The sequence below is a fragment of the Prionailurus viverrinus genome, chromosome A3 (assembly GCF_022837055.1).
Source record: "Prionailurus viverrinus isolate Anna chromosome A3, UM_Priviv_1.0, whole genome shotgun sequence".
In the NCBI taxonomy this organism is placed as follows: domain Eukaryota; kingdom Metazoa; phylum Chordata; class Mammalia; order Carnivora; family Felidae; genus Prionailurus; species Prionailurus viverrinus.
Genome location: NC_062563.1, coordinates 31418645 through 31434899, shown reverse-complemented (window position 1 = coordinate 31434899; position 16255 = coordinate 31418645). Strand labels below are relative to the sequence as shown.

At 46.2% G+C, this 16255-nt stretch overlaps 1 protein-coding gene across 6 annotated transcripts in view; it reads left to right on the top strand.

Annotated features, from left to right (window-relative positions):
- The window catches only part of SLC23A2 (solute carrier family 23 member 2), a 136242-nt gene that overhangs the window by 55387 nt on the left and 64600 nt on the right, over nucleotides 1–16255 (top strand). For 4 of the 6 annotated variants that reach the window (XM_047852836.1, XM_047852835.1, XM_047852837.1 and 1 more), the window contains one exon: nucleotides 2851–3111. The exons of the other annotated variants lie outside the window; for them this stretch is intronic. In XM_047852836.1, the coding sequence (XP_047708792.1) occupies nucleotides 3004–3111 (108 nt within the window). In that variant the 5' untranslated portion in view covers nucleotides 2851–3003. The remainder of the gene's footprint in view (nucleotides 1–2850; nucleotides 3112–16255) is intronic. 6 annotated transcript variants of the gene reach the window in all.

Sequence of the window (16255 nt, the reverse complement as noted above, 5' to 3'; positions counted from 1 at the left end):
GAAGAGGGGCGATGGGGGGCTGGGGGCAGGCAGATCTTCCCCAGTGTTGGATTCCCTGGGAGATTTTGCCTTTTAACACAAACTTTAAACCAGACCCTAACCCCCCCCCCCCCCCCCCCCCCCCCGCTTTTGTCTTTTGCTGTGCTTTGCATCTGGGCCTTGACATTTCCCCACTCAAGTTCAGCCTATGTGGATGAAGCACTTTGCTGTGGGTTCTGGCCTTGAGACTGTCTTCTTCACTCTCAAACACTTGAGTGTGGAATGCTCTGTCACCTGGGGACTTGTGAGGATATCTTTCTGTGCTCATTGTTCAGTCTCCTCTCCTTCTTCCGCTCTCTGTCTTACTTGAAAAGGGTGTCCCCTCTTCCAGGTCTGGGAGCCTTCTGCCCCAAAGCCTCTCACTGCATCACTGTCCTGTACAAGAGGCCCCGTCTCCTCTTGTTGCTCACTGGGCTTGTCTTCAGGGTACCCCAAAGGGTGCTGCTCTGCAAGAGACAGCAAAGGGAGGGGGTAGGTCCTGGTAGAACTCACAAGGGCCAGTTAAACATTCAGTAGAGAAATAGGACACGGGGTACTTGATGGAAAGTGGTCTTGCAACGGTGGAACTGTCCCCCTTTGTTCCCAGTCATGGGGGTGGTCACATTTGGGATCTGCCCCATGCATTGTACGATGTTTAGCAGCACTCCTGGCCTCTACCTATTAGATGCTGGTGGCTCTCTCCGGGTTGTGATGGCTCTAGACATTGCCAAATGTCCCCTGGAGGGAAAGTCACTCCGGGTCAACAGACCATGGATAGGATATAACCAAGAATGCAAAATGTGCATGCATATTTAAACCAAAAGAGCCCCTCCATGTCATGATCTCATGGTTTGTGGGTTCAAGCCTGCATCTGGCTCTTTGCTGACAGCTTGGAACCTGGAGCCTGCTTCGAATTCTGTGTCTCCCTCTCTGCCCCTCCCTGGCTTGTGCTCTGTCTCTCAAAAATACACATTAAAAGAAGACTAAAAACAAGCAAAAAAACAAACGAGCCCCTCAAAAAAGTTTGATATGTGCATTTGATTCTGTTCTCTTGAGGCAACTTGATATTCTGGCAGCCGTTTCCTTTATTTTCCCATCTTGCACTCTACCAAACTATCAAATTTTGTGTGATTCTTTCTCTTATCTGCCTATATTTCAGTTTTTCCCCTGGCTCATCCAAAGTCATTATTAAATGAAAGTCTGTAACAGAATTCCCTGAACAGGAGGTTTTCCTGCTTGTGTTTCGTCTTTCTTTCTTTCTTTCTTTCTTTCTTTCTTTCTTTCTTTCTTTCTTTCTTCATTGTTTTTACTTATTTGAGAGAGAGGGAGAGAGGCAGGGGGTGGTGGGGGGGGAGAGAGAGAGGGAGAAGGAGAGAGAGAGAGAGAGAGAGAGAGAGAGAGAGAGAGAGAAAGAAAGAAAGAATGCCAAGCAGGCTCCATGCTGGAGCCTGGTGCAGGGCTCCATCCCACGACCCCGGGACCATGACCTGAGCCAAAATCAAGAGTCGGGTGCTCAACTGACCGAGCCACCCAGGTGGTCCTCCTACTTATATTCCTAAACTTTGTAGGTGTGTCTTCACATTTGCAGGACCGTTTGGCTGGGTTATTTCTTCTCAGTTGGAACAGTAATTGGCGCTGAGATCTGACATCGTTCTAATGAGTGTTCTGTCCCTTCTCACCCCTATCTGATTGTGGTATTTTTTTTTTTTTAATAAAACATTGGGCATACTTAGGCATGTTTTATTGTACACATGCCAATCCTTGTAGGGATCTTATGTGTCCTCTCATTTCTGGAAGCTGAAATTCCCCAAATGCTTGTTAATTTTTGGGTGGATCTCTTTCATTGTGTAAGTCCTGCTTCTGTTGTTTGACATTGAGTTTTTAATTTTCTTCACTGAAACTTGGCCACAGAGAATTGTTCCAGTGACTTCCTACTCATCTATTACTTAGATTTTTTTCTTAGCCTAGAGCAGTGCACTTTTCCTCCTCAAACAATTATCAGTTTGCCTGAGCCTTCCAGGTCCGTCTTGTGCTCCTTCCCCTTCCTCCCTTATCTCTTGCCTTTTTACCTCCTTTCCTCTATTTTGTCTTTCTGATTTCCTGTTTAGGTTTATGTTGTCATTTGATTGATACGGAATGTTCTGGCTCTGTGTTTTGTGTGGCATTCTAGCCCATTTTAAAGGTCATCTTGACATGTTCTCGAACTCTGGTCATTTAATCCTGGGTTCGTTTTATCTCCCCCCCCCTCCTTTTTTTATGCTTTTGAATGCCTTCCCCTGCCTTTAATTGGGCACCTATAGACAATTCGGAATTTTTGATATCCTGGTAAATTAGCTGTGGTTACCACTAGTGACATGTGACTGTTTAAATTCAAATCAGTTAAAATTAGATGCAAGTAAAAATTCCATTTCTCTATTGCGCTAGCCACATTTCAAGGGCTCAGTACTAATTGCCTTGTGGGTAATGCCTGTTGGATTGGACAAGGCAGATACAGAACATTTAATCACTGTGGCAGGTTCCATTGGATAGTGCTGTGCTGTGAGATCTGTACCATAATGCATGTCAGAGAAATCCCTGTGCTGCCTTTTCATCTTTGTATTTGGGTATTTCTGATGGCCCAGTTCAGTGGTCCCACTCTCCAGGGGCCAGTTCAGAATCTGTGTGACTGACTATAACCAAAATAGTGGGGACTTGAAAAGTGTGATTAAGTAATGTGCTTTTTTGATGTTTGGATGTGACTTACGCTCTGACTTCTCTGCAGGAAATGCAGTGAATGTGTGTCCTGTGCTGTTTGTGTGCTCCTGGTGATTTGGCTGCTTCCTCTCTTTCTAGGTGCTAGAGATGGCACTTGTGGGGCTCATCTCTGCCTGAGAATTGGGTGCTCCTGGCACTGGAAGAGCCAGCTCAGATCCTGGGCTCCTCGCTTGAACAAGCCTTCTCTTCCAGCCGCTCCAGTCCAACGGCCAAACTACTCATTTTCTCTTAATGATGGGTATTGGTAAGAACACTACGTCCAAATCCATGGAGGCTGGAAGTTCAACTGAAGGCAAATACGAAGATGAAGCGAAGCATCCCGCTTTCTTTACTCTTCCGGTAACTATGTTCCCTTCTTTCTCTCCTCTTGAATCACTCTCAAGTAGTTTTTGTATTGAATCAGCATAGGATTAGCTTTAATACCCCTGTTGTCAGTGAAGGTTAAGGCATTTGAAAACCAAATGCTTTTCACGTGAGATGGTCTTTGGGAGCCCTGTTGGCTGACTCAGGTTTTGGCTCTCCTGCTTTCTGCCCAGTCACCTGATGGGATTAGCTCCAGGAAGGAAGCATGCATTGGCGGGAACATCATGAAATCAGCCCAGTGCTTACTGCGTACTGGAGCGTGCTACGAGCTTAATTCTCTCTCCAAAACAGTGTTCTACCGAAATAACCCCAAACCCAACTTTGTGGATTTATATTGCAAAGTAGGAGAACGAATGGATGACTTACTATTTGGAACCTAAAAGTCCATGCTTTGTATTATGGCAGCAGCATCCAAGATGTAGTTTTATCTGGACAAGTGTTATCAGTTAGATAAAGCTGATTACACACATTCATTATATTCAATGCTAATATTTTTCCAGATGCAGGATTATGATTTGATGTGTATGAAGTTACCTAAAGTGTTGGTTCAAAAAAGGAAAAAGCTCTTCAGAAAGAACTTGCCTCTGGCTGTTTTTCTCTTAATACTGGAAATGAGGTTAAGGGCAAGAATACCTTATCCTAAGATTCCTTACTGAATGGTCCTGGAATTTGCCTCACTGTGGCATTAACTCAGGAAGAAGGATGCGAACACGTATCTTTAAGCACATTGATTGACCCGACTTGTATTCACATTTTGGTTTTTTACCCTATTAATTAATTCACAGAGCTGTCTCAATGATTTTACACCTCGCATCACTGTTTTCTTTCTTCCTATAAAGTGAGAATTTTAAATGGTATTTTCTGCTGTGTTGAAGGCTTAGGATTGACATAGACAGTCTTTCTAGAGAAAGAAGCAAGTTGGTTTTTCAAGTTTAAATAAGATCATCTTTGAAAAATGAAAAGGAGGGTTTTGTGCCTGGTTATCAGTTTGCCTCTCCTGTTGCCTGAGAGCCCAGCAGACCGCTCACCCTCACCCTCTACTTGAGAGAAAAAAACTGGAGCTTCCTTGGTCACCCACCCACCTTGTCGTTATGGTCGAGTTTTAGGTTGACTTATTTTCATATTCAGATTGTGATACTTTACAGTTTGTTAAACCCACAGCATTTGCTGTCCTTTTTCATACTTATTCCCCTGTTTGTTTCCCTCTCCCTTCCTCTTTGCTCACTTTTCTTTAAAAAAACAAAAAAAAAAAACCACTGAGGGTCTGTGAACGGTCACTGCCTTCATCCTTGTACATCTGAAAATAACTGTATTTTGCTCTCAACTCTTGGATGAACTTCTGTTAATTACACACTAGAGCTTTCCAGTCGGTCTGTGTTTCTCTTTAACCGCATTCTCATGGTTTGGATATCTTTTTCTAGTGACGATTCTGGATGGATTCCCCAGTGTTATTTTCCAGTTTACTAGTTCCTTGTGTATGGTCATGTGTTTATGTTGAATTTTTGTTGCATTCATTATAGTTCTTGTTTCTGAGATTTCTGTTTGGTTCACTCCTGCCTATTTTTGGTTCTTAATTTCTCGTATGTGTGTTTGTGTTGTTTAAAAATGTTTTTTTATTTAAACCACCGAGGACCCTAATGTACTTATTTTAAAGTAATTCTCCAATTGTTCTATTTATCAAGAGGTGTGAAATCCTCTTCTGAGTGTTTCTTTTGAGATTTTCTCCCCTCTCCCCTCCACTTCCCACTTCTGTTGCTGTGGTTTTGCATTCTGTCTTTCTGGATCCAGTCGAGGACCAGGTCGTATGGCAGAGGTCTTACTCTCTCCCTCAGTGGTGCCGACCATGGCATGACCTGCTGGGTCCTGGCTTTGAGCAATGGACCTGGTTCTTTTCCCCCTTGTGTGGGGGCTCCCCAGCTCCTGTCTACCAGCTGGAGCCGAGGGCTGCCTGACTGAGGTCTGTTGGGCTCAGAGCCCTGCCTGGCCCAGTGTCAGCCTATTCGTTGCTTTTTATGTTTCTTGTTACAGAAAGGTTTGTCTGTTTTGGGGTTTTTCCCTCTACTGTTCTTTAAATTATTTTTTTAAATATTTATTTTATTTTTGAGAGAGAGAGCAAGAGTGTGCAAATGTGGGGGGGCGGGGCGCAGAGAGAGAGGGAGACACAGAATCAGAAGCAGGCTCCAGGCTCTGAGCTGTCAGCACAGAGTGCAGTGCAGGGCTCACAAACCTGCAAGATCATGACCTGGGCCGAAGTCAGCACTTAACCGACTGAGCCACCCAGGCACCCCCTCTACCGTTCTCTACTTGCTCCTGCAAGTACATGGGAGCTGAGAACGTGGACATACGTGTAGTTGGATATAAACATAATGTACACCTAAGGTCGGTTTAACATTATAGCAGTTTCAGTAGGGAACTTCTGGAATTTTTACCCCTGTGTCGGGCTATCAAGGTAAGTATCAAAAAGAGGGATGAAAAAGAAGAGAAATAGAGTTGGCATCATGGGCGTGAGCTTCCAGGAGGAGGGGCTGTGAAGGGTCAGCACACGCACCACCAGGATGACTTAGAAGCAGGGAGGTCAGGAAGTGTGTTCACACGAGCGCCTGCAGAGCATATGAGAAAGCAGAGGGCCAAGCAGCAGGAAAACAGATGAAAACTAAAGTCTAACAAGGCGTGTTTGTTAAAGAAATAGTTCACGTGTAGGAAAGCTGCATTGCCTGTATTTAATCACTAGTGAAATTGCTGCCTAAGAAAGCTTAAGATAGAAGACCATTCTGCATGATTTGCTTGTTAACAGGACAGGTGTAAGGGGCTAGGTCACAGCTGCTCTCTTTCCACTGTCCAGCTGGTAGGATTATTTGGGTCGCTGCCTCTCTGCTTTCGGGATGTACATCTGTATCTCCCTGTTCCTCGTCCCGCCCAGAAGGTCTCGACGCTAATTTCATTGAATCTGACAACCTGAGAGCTAAAGGTGGCTGTAGAACTCTCCTGATATTTCTATGGGAAGGTGAGGTACACGGGTTTGCCCCAAGCCTACAGTTGGATCACACAGGCTCTTGGGTCCAGGTAGTTCACAGCTAGTGAGGAAGACAGGAGCTGCACATAAGCAGTACTAATGACAGGTATGGTGGATTGATCTGCTGACTCTAACAGGTGTTCTTGGGGATGTTCTTAAAGAGTTGGGATGGGCGGGGGCGCCTGGGTGGCGCAGTCGGTTAAGCGTCCGACTTCAGCCAGGTCACGATCTCGCGGTCTGTGAGTTCGAGCCCCGCGTCAGGCTCTGGGCTGATGGCTCAGAGCCTGGAGCCTGTTTCCGATTCTGAGTCTCCCTCTCTCTCTGCCCCTCCCCCGTTCATGCTCTGTCTCTCTCTGTCCCAAAAATAAATAAACGTTGAAAAAAAAAATTTTTAAAGAGTTGGGATGGGCGGGGATTGAACTGCTGTAGCTGATGCTCTGGCGGGAGCGAAGGTAAAAGATGAGGCTCGGTCTCTTGTTGCCTCCAGCTCCTTGTCACTGTGAGCATCTGGCTGTCTTGGTGATTCTGGTTGTGTATTGTTTTCTCTCATATGACATGGCCTCTCTGTGCACCAATAAATGATACTTGTCCTTTTCGCCAGATCTGTACCGCCTAGCACAGTAGCTGCTAGCTACATGTGGCTATTTAAACTCATTAAAATGAAAATCTGAAATTCAGTTCCTCAGTTGCACTGATCAAGTGCTTGACAGCCTCCTGAGGCTACTGGTTAGCCCATCTCTTTTTGCTTGCTGGTCAAGGCCTTGCCAGACTAAAATGCAGGCTCTTATTTTCATGTTTGCTTTGGAGTCAGAAGCTGGGGCTCAGGCTGTCGGCTGTTACTGTGTGAGAGACCAGTGCCCGGAGGCTGGGGCAGCAGGAACCAAAGCTGGCTGCTCCTCAAACCACGTTGGGGAGGTCTGCTGGAGCAGACTGCTGGAGGTGGGGGTGGGGTGCTGAGGATCTTCTCACTGGAGATTCTCTTGGGCCTCCTATGCTGAATAAAAGCTTCCTCAAATGGGGCAAGAGGTGACTTTTGAGAAACTCATATGGAAAGGGGATCAGAGTTTCTTTAAACAAACTAAAATAATGGCCCATGACCATAACTTAAAGAGAAAAAGAATAAATCCATACATAGAAGAACAATGAATAGGTCACAGGAAGAACCAGAGACTTGCAAAGCCCTGGCATTCAGAAAAGTTAGATCGTGTGATCAGAATTGATATTAAATAGGAGAAACATAACAAAAGATCTCCTTATCCCATGGGAATCTTGTTAGGCAAATTCGTATGCTTTTAAAGGCAACTAGGAAATGTGTCATATGGGCAAATGCCATGTGGCAAGAAATTAGAACCAGAAAAACTGCAAAAAGGCTCGAACCCTAAGGACTCCAGCCAGGTAAAGGTCATGTGTTTGCTCTGCAGTTCTCCTGTGTCGGTGGCTCTTGTGTCATCTGAACCCGGAGGGGTGTCCAGGGGAAACCAAGTTAATAGCCTGAACTTGGTGTTGGCAGAGGCCCACCGGTAGTACAGCCTGTTGTTTCAACACGTTGATGTCCCAGTGCCCATTTCACAGCTGGCAGAAGTGTTTAGGGTTCCTTAAGGTTTTGTGTCTTCTACTTTTTCTAATAGCCTCTGTGAGAATATTGGGGTCTCCTCTCGTGGGTGCCAAGAGTAGATCATTTAGTCTGGAGTTGTTAGGGGTATGGACTGAATAGTAGCTTCATTAGGTTCAACCTTATGGAAGGGTGGGAGAAACACTCATGGTTCATACAAATCCATAATTTGTTTCCACTTCCCTAGTGTGTTTTTCTCAGAGTCATATAATGGTAGGAACCCATAGGGCCCCCAGTGGGTGGGCACCACATAGAGCGTGTAAAAAGCCACTACACCCCACTAGGAGAGAGATGGCAAGTCGGCCCTTAGGGGCCTCTGCCCAGCCACGTTATGGTCGGGGGTGGGGAGGCTGTCACAGATTCCCAGGGGAGAGGACCTCAGAGTCCTGAGACATGTCTAGGTGAAGCAGGTCAAGAGGAGGGAGACCCAGGGCTGTTCAGCTGGGGAACAGCATGGCCATGCCTTGTCCTGGCACAAGCTTAGTACCGTCAGAATACAGAGAATGGAGGTGGGAGCCGGGGAGCCGATGAACAGTTGTAGCAAAGTTACTTGAGCTTTGGGGTAAAGAATTCCTGCCTCGGGTGCTGGGAAAGGAAAGTGTCTGGAGATAGGAAGCCCAATGCGGTGTTATGGCAGTCCAGGTAAGAGCGGATCGTGGCCTGGTCTGGGAAGGCAGGCAGGAAAGGGACTGCTTCCTGCAGCAGATGTTTGCTAGGTGCCCACCTGGTTCCTGCTCTCTTGGCATTGACTTCCAGTTGTGGGAGGAGATGGACAATAAACAAAGAAGTAGAAGCATCAAATGGCAGCCAGTGACAAATTCTGGAAGGAAATAAATGAAGGAAGAGGGATAGTGGGGAATGCAATGTGAAGTCATATAGGGATCACCTAGGACCTGTAGGCCATTAACTAACTCATCCCTTAAAATATGCTGAGTGCTTCCCACAGGTTTAAGGCTCTGGGGAACAGTAGTGAATTAAACAGACAAGTCCCTGACCTCTCAGAGCTCCATGCTGGTGACAAGTCAGGAGTGCATGCTAGAAGTCAGTCAGGTGGAGATGTTAGATATTGACAAATATGAATGCAGAAATAAAATGGGGAAGGAGAGAAACTGCTAGGAGTGAGGTGTTGCATGTTCAGCTGGCCAGGAAAGGCTGTGTCGAGAAGATGACATGTAAATAAAGACCTGCAGGAGTTAAGGGAAGCCCACCATGGCAGTGTGTGGGCAGCAGGTGCAAAGGCACTGAGGGGGAGGTGCCTGGTACGTCTGAGGGATCCTGAGGAGGTGGTGTGGCTGGACAGAGGGCAAGAGGGGGTCAACAGCGATTATGTGGGCCACGTGACCCTGCTAAGAATTTTGGCTTTTCCTGAGTTCAATGAAAAACTGTTGGAGGGCTTTGAGCAGAGTGGCATGCCCTGCCTAGTTTTAAAAGGCTCTCTCTGGCTGCCAAGAGGGGAGCAGACCAGTCAGGAGTGGACTCCCCCAGGGCGGTGAGCTGACGGTGGCTCCAGCCAGGGTGCTAGCTGTGTGGAGGTGGTGAGAAGTGGTCAGGCCCTGGAGCAGAGCTGACTGGATGAAGATAGAAGCAAGAGAGGGCAGGCGAGGACAGCTTCAGGTATTTTCCCTGAGCATCTGGAAGAATTGGCCAAGTACTGAGGTGGATGGAAGACAGGTGAGTGGTGGTGGTGGGGGGGGGGGGGGTAGGGGCAGCCCAGGAATGTGGTGTTGGCCACGGGGACACTGGGTAGGAAGAGGGCTCAAGATTGTGGTGCTTAGGGAAGCAGCATGGGTGTTTGTAGCGGGAGAGGGTATTTAGAGCCAGGGAATTGCATGGTATCACCTGGGAGGTGATGTTGCTAGGGATATAAGGGGGTCTGAGGGCCCAAGAGGGTGTGGAGGTGGAGGAGGGCCAGCAAAGGGGACACGTAAGGAGTGGTTGCTAAGGCGGGAGGGGAACCAAGAAAGCAGTGTGGTGGGCAACCAGCCATGAAGGCATTGTGAGCCTCGTGGGTGGAGAATATGGGTGGGCTGTAGGATTAGCCAGGGCAGGGCCTTTGCCAGGTGAGGGCCAGAGAGGACAGTGGGTTGAGAGTTTGTGGGAGAGCGGTGGCAGGGATATTCCACCAGTCCCAGTGGGGTAGCAAGGCCATGAGAAGGCCTGCTGGGGTGGAGAAGCTGGGGCCTGGGGTCCTTGGGGGCACCTAGAAGGAAAGACAGGTAGGTGGGGAAACAGGTGGCTCTGAGAGGAGCGAAGAGGTAGACGTGACAGTGACGAGATTTGGTGTCGGGTTGGATGTGGGTAGCAAGGTCAGGCTGGAGGCGCTGGGGTTGGGCACCTGGGGGCGTGGAGGCACCTGTCTGTGAAATAAGCACACTGGGCACCGGGTGCTTTGTTTGTTCCTAAGTTGGTGTAGGGAAGTAAGGAATTAATAAAACATAGAAAATAAGAGCCTACTCTTCTGTGATGCTCTGTGTCCATTTCCAGTCAGGGAATTCTGATCCCTTTGCATCCGAGCTGTCTTTTCCCTCTTCTTGTCTTCTGTCAGCCAGGCAGCAGGCCTACTGCGTTATTTAGAGTGACCGGCTAAAATGCGCTCTGAACACTGTTTGCATTGGCATCTTGTAGCACAGAAGACCGTTCCCTCAGCCACCAGGTGGGAAGAGGAATGTAGGAAGGTCACACGCAGGCTCTCTGACATTCAGGTTTGCTGGGGCCATGCTGGTTCAGGTCTGTTGTTCCCGTTCACACAACAGATCCAGCTCCCCTGATCTCCCACACGGGGCCTGGTTTGGATGGGAAATTACATGGTCACCTTGGTAACAACCAAACATAAGTATATGAAATTGCTGAGAACATTTCAGCTCTTTCAGAGAAACTTTCTGAAAAGTCTGCTATATGATTAGACCCTGCCCTGATTGTAAAAGTAATATGCATTCGCATTAGGAAATGTGGCAAATACAGCAAAGCATTTAAAAATGAAAGAATATTTTTGAATTGGAAGGTTATGGAATTGATCAGAAAATATCTTTGGGTCCCCCTGCCTCCCACCTTTATAGTTACTACAAATGAATTTTTCTCTTCCTGTAAATTTACGCTTCTGCCAGATTTGGCCACTTCCGTAATCCAGCAAACCAGAGAAAAGGAGGGCTTTCCTTGTTTGCTGCTGATCTGGGGCATTTTATCAGCACCAGTAAAGACATTGTCCTTGTCTTTTAAGTTACAGGCAAAGGAGGGAAAGTTTATACTTCAAAGTTGAAGTAGAAGAAGGCGATGGATCGTGAGAAAGTCTGTGAAGGAAAAAAGGAGGTCATTACACGGAAGTCAGAGAAAGAGCCCTGGTCTAGCCAGAGGTACTGGGTGGGGAGGGCAGCAGCCCAGAGCTGTACCATGTAAGAGTGCAGCCGGGGAGACAGGTACCCGTTTCCCTCTTTCTTGTCCCTTCACCCTCCTTCCTCTCCTTCCCATTCTTTCCCTTCCCTTCTCTTGCTTTTTCTTCTTAAAGGGAAGGCAGAGATAGGGAAGGGTGGGTAGAGAAACCATGTAATAATGACTCTGATTCCTCCAGGCTGCTGGCTCTCTGATGGCAGATTTGAACAGGCTCATCCTCAGCAGTGAAAAGAAGGCACCAGATTTTTTTGGTGCAGATAGTTCTATTTAAAAAACTGAGTATGGAAACTTCCAAAATGTCCTTGTTCTTGTGACTTAAATGCCAGGTGCCGTGAGGGTCTCTTCTGATGCATTCCTAAATAGAGGGCTTGGAGTTGTTAGCTCTTAAAACCGTTAAGTCTCAGCTGGATGGTAATAATAGTTGTCTTGGGAAATGTTCTCTTTCAGAAGAATAATTAGATTTGGGATCGAGAGTGTGATTCTGACACCAGTCAGAGGATGAAGAGAGTATGTTTGCTGTGGTTCCCAGAGAGTTGGTTTAATTCCTCTCCCTCCTGTAAGATAAGAGCTTGAGTCTACTGCGTAGTGGCCAACGTAAGGGAAGGGATGCTCCTGACAGGTCAAAAATGAACAGCCAAGATTGGCAGCATAACTTGCTGTTTAAAGTCTATCAGTTGGAAAAATTTTTTAGGAAGTGGGATATGCTGATACATGCTTTGAAATAAAAACACTGAAAAGATGGGATGCAAGTGGTTTTGACGCATAGTGTGAGAGATTCTTTCCCTTCTGTCTTTAATGTTTGTTTATTTTTGGGAGAGAGAAAGAGAGAGTGTGTGGGGGAGGGGCAGAGAGAGAGGGAGACAGAATCTGAAGCAGGCTCCAGGCTCTGAGCTGTCAGCACAGAACCTGACGCGGGGCTCGAACCCACAAACCGTGAGATCATGACCTGAGCCACAGTCGGATGCTCAACCGACTGAGCCACCCAAGAGCCCCTCCCTTCTTTCTTTCTAGAGTTCATGTTCTTAAAAATTAATTTTAAAGGTTTTTAAGTAGTCTGTTTGGCCAGCATGGGGCTTGAATTCACAACCCTGAGATGAAAAGTCGTGTGTTCCATCGACTGAGCCAGCCAGGTGCCCCATTAAAATGAATTTTTATGCTTTGGTTTTGAGATTTCAGATAGTATTTGATACTTCAGCTTTTAATTCAAATAGACCTTTGGTAGTTTTAAATGAGAGATGTTAGTAATAAAAAAAAGTTCACTTAGTAGTTGGGACATAGACAGTTTGGTATAAATGATCACGAAATAACAGAATTGGTGCAGTCACTTCCTAGAGTAGGTTTACACAGTTGAGAAGCGTTTTGGCTGACTGTCTCTTAATTTTGTGTGAGGCCAGATCCACTGAATCCGGGCTGTAACGCGTATCTTGTCCATTCTACTCTTACTCGATGCTTGCTTTGTGCTCTGAGTTTTAACAGATGTGACTGGAGGGCAACAAAGGTAGTTGCCTAAGCTTCCCCTTCCCCACCCACTTAAGCCCCCTCACCATTCGCGCCATGGCTGCGGCCTAATGGGGTACTCTTGGGGTCCTCATGTGAACCTCCAATTGGTCTCCTAGCCTCCCAGCCTTGTTCTTTGCAAGCCCTGATTGTCATTCCCGCCCATGTCTTTTGCATTCCTAGACTATTTGAGGTTTCTTTCTCTTGTACGTGTTTATACCTCCTAAACCTGCTACCTCTAAATTCTCCATTCACCCCTAAACTGTGTTTACCTAAGCTAGGTAGGCAGGCTCCCAGGCTTAAACAATTACAGGTTAGGTATTTCAGATTGATTTCTTTACCGTAATCTAAGTCCATAATTCTTTTGGCAGAAAAAGCTAATTTCCTGTTAGGATTTGATACTGTACTTGAGGTGGAAGATAGGCATTTAAAAAAGATACGGATGTTCGAAAGCATCACGTTTCGCCCCAGGCTTCATGGCACAAACGTGGTGCTGGAATAAAATGGAAGTAACAAGAAAACTCATGTGTTCTTTTACTATATATTTTTTATAGTTTACATCTGTTTCTTTTATTGTTTCGTTATTTGTATAACTTCTTCATTTACAAAAGAAGTATGTTCATTGTGGGAAATTTAGAAACTATGGAATGATAGAATGAGGGGAAAACCAAATCATTTAGAATCCCATCAGCCAGAAAAACAATATGCTTTTTTGGCGTGTTTCTTTCTAGACATTTGAAACAAATATTTGGGGGATCTTTTATTAAGTTCATTCGCCCTCTCTCTACCTACCCCCCCCCCCCCCCCCCCCCCCCACTGCTGTAGAAAGCCCTTTAACTTCATATTATATCCCGGCATATTGATGCCATTGGAAACATCATTTGTACTTGTGACATAATAGCAAATTGTGGTTCTAATTTATCCACTGTCCTTGGGACCTTGGGTTGTTTCTCAGCCTTTGCCAGAGCAGATGTTAGCCTGCTGTATGTTAACCTTACTGCAGCAGTTCATACTCCCAGCAGTTGTGTGAGATGCCCCCTCCCCTGTGCCAATAATAGGTCTTAGATTTAAACATCCGGGGTGCCTGGGTGGCTCAGTCGGTTAAGCAGCCGACTTCGGCTCAGGTCATGATCTCGCGGTCTGTGAGTTCGAGCCCCGCGTCGGGCTCTGTGCTGACCGCTCAGAGCTTGGAGCCTATTTCAAATTCTGTGTCTCCCTCTCTCTGACCCTCCCCTGTTCATGCTCTGTCTCTCTCTGTCTCGAAAATAAACATTAAAAAAAATAAATAAAATAAACATCAGCAAGTCAAGGGCGCCTGGCGGTTCATTTGGTTGAGCGTCTGACTCTTGATTTTAGCTCAGGTCATAGTCCCAGGGTCATGACATCGAGCCCTATATGGGGCTCTGAGCTGAACGGGAGCCTGCTTGGGATTCTCTCTCCCTCTGCCCCTCTCCCCTACTCACTTTCTGTCCTTCTAAAATAAAATTTAAAAATTAAAATAAGGGGTGCCTGGGTGGCTCAGTCGGTTGAGCGTCCAACTTTGGCTCAGGTCATGATCTTGTGGGTTGTGAGTTCAAGCCCTGCATGGGGCTCTGTGCTGATAGCTCAGAGCGTGGAGCCTGCTTTGGATTCTGTGTCCCCTCTCTCTCTGCCCCTCCCCCACTCATCCTCTCTCTCTCTCTCTCTCTCTCTCTCTCTCTCTCTCTCTGTCTCAGAAATAAACATTAAAAAAAATTTTTTTTAATTAAAAAAAATCAGTAAGCAAGAGACTGATATCTTATTGCTTTAGTTTTGAATTTTAATGAGGTGGAGCACTTCTTCCTCTCTTCCTCGGCTGTTCATATTCTTTCCTTTGTTAATGTCTGTCTTCTCCACCCCAGCCTCTTTACCTCTTTTGCGCTGTAGCAATGATTGGAAATGCCACAGACCTATTAGAAGTTACAATTGTAGCAGTGCCTGGCGGCTCAGTTGGTTAAGCTTCCAACTCTTGATTTCAGCTCAGGTCATGATCTCATAGTTTGTGAGTTCAAGTCCCATGTCCAGCTCTGTGCTGCAGTGCAGAGCCTGCTTGGGATTTTCTCTCTCTGCCCCTCCCCTGCTTGTGTTCTCTTTCTCTTTCTCTCTCTCTCAAAATAAACTTTTAAGTTCTGATTTTTTTTTTTTTTTTTGTAGTGTTTGAGAGAGGGAGAGGGAGGGAAAGAGAGAGGGAAAAAGCACGAGCAGGGAAGGGGCAGAGAGGGAGACACAGAATCTGAAGCAGGCTCCGAGCTGTCAGCACAGAGCCCGACGTGGGGCTCGAATCCACGAGCTGTGAGATCATGACCTGAACTGAAGTCAGACATTTAACCAACTGAGCCACCCAGGCACCCTGTAAATCTCCCCTTGAAGGGAGGATGTTCACTTGAAGGGAAGTGCCCAACCCAGTGTTGGCATGAATCTGCCCAGCAAACGACAGCTGTCTCTATCACCATTGTCATGGGATGTGTGGGAGGGGGAGCACAGAGGGCTTTCTTTGGGGGCTGGTGACAGGCACACCAACCCATCCAGTGCTTCGGGATAGGGACTGGAATTGGGGAGAGGCGAGGCACAAGTTGTGCTAGGGGACAGGTGGGACATATCTGGAACTCCAAGAGTACTTTGGCCGTTACAGCTGCAGGTGCTCTCTGGAGAAGGCTGAAGAAGTTAAGAGGCTGCCCTAAGAAGACCTAGGCTGGGCAGTGCAAGTGAAGGAGGCTGCAGTAAGTTGCTCTAGATGGTTTAACTTGCATGTGGCTGTCAGGAGTGTCCTTGGGGCCGCCATATTTGAGGAAGCAATGAAAACAAGGTTAGGAGCTTTCCTGCCTCTGACAACTTTAGGGTTACTAGTGTTGTGTTAGTTCTGTCAACTATATCTTTTGGAGTATCATAATCTAAGATCGACAAACTCTGGAGATTCGCATATATTGTATTATACTAACCTTGATTTATTTTTAATGGTAATTAATTTTGAAATTTCAAATAATACTGAAAGTAGGTGGAAGATTTATTTATTATTTATTTATTTATTTAATGTTCATTTAAAAGGGGTTTGGGTTAAAGGCTGAGAAGCACTAATCTTGACATCGCCATTCTTTTTTTCTTTTTTCTTTTAAGTTTATTTATTTATTTTGAGAGAGAGAGAGAGTGTGTATGAGCTATATGCAGGGACAGAGACAGAGGGAGGGGGGAGAGAATCCCAAGCAGGCAGGGCTTGAACTCGGGAACTGTGAGATCATGACCTGAGCCAAAATCAAGAGTCAGGACACCTAACTGACTGAGCCACCCAGGTGCCCCTTGACACCTTGATACCTCTATTCTTTAAACACATTTTAATTGTAGAGTAGATATGGAAACTAGTGGAAATAATCATGTGTGTGTGTGTGTGTGTGTGTGTGTGTGTGTGTATAGGAGGATAAGAATAGTGCTACCTTAATAGAAAACAGGTAATTCGGGGTACTTCATTATTACTCGAAAGTGAGTAAGTATAAAATGGCTCACTTAGCTACTGAACACATGATAGTGGTGGGTGATTTACACCAGACTTCAAATAGGTGATAAACTGATTTCTGAACCTCTGCTCAGAAGCACTGGGT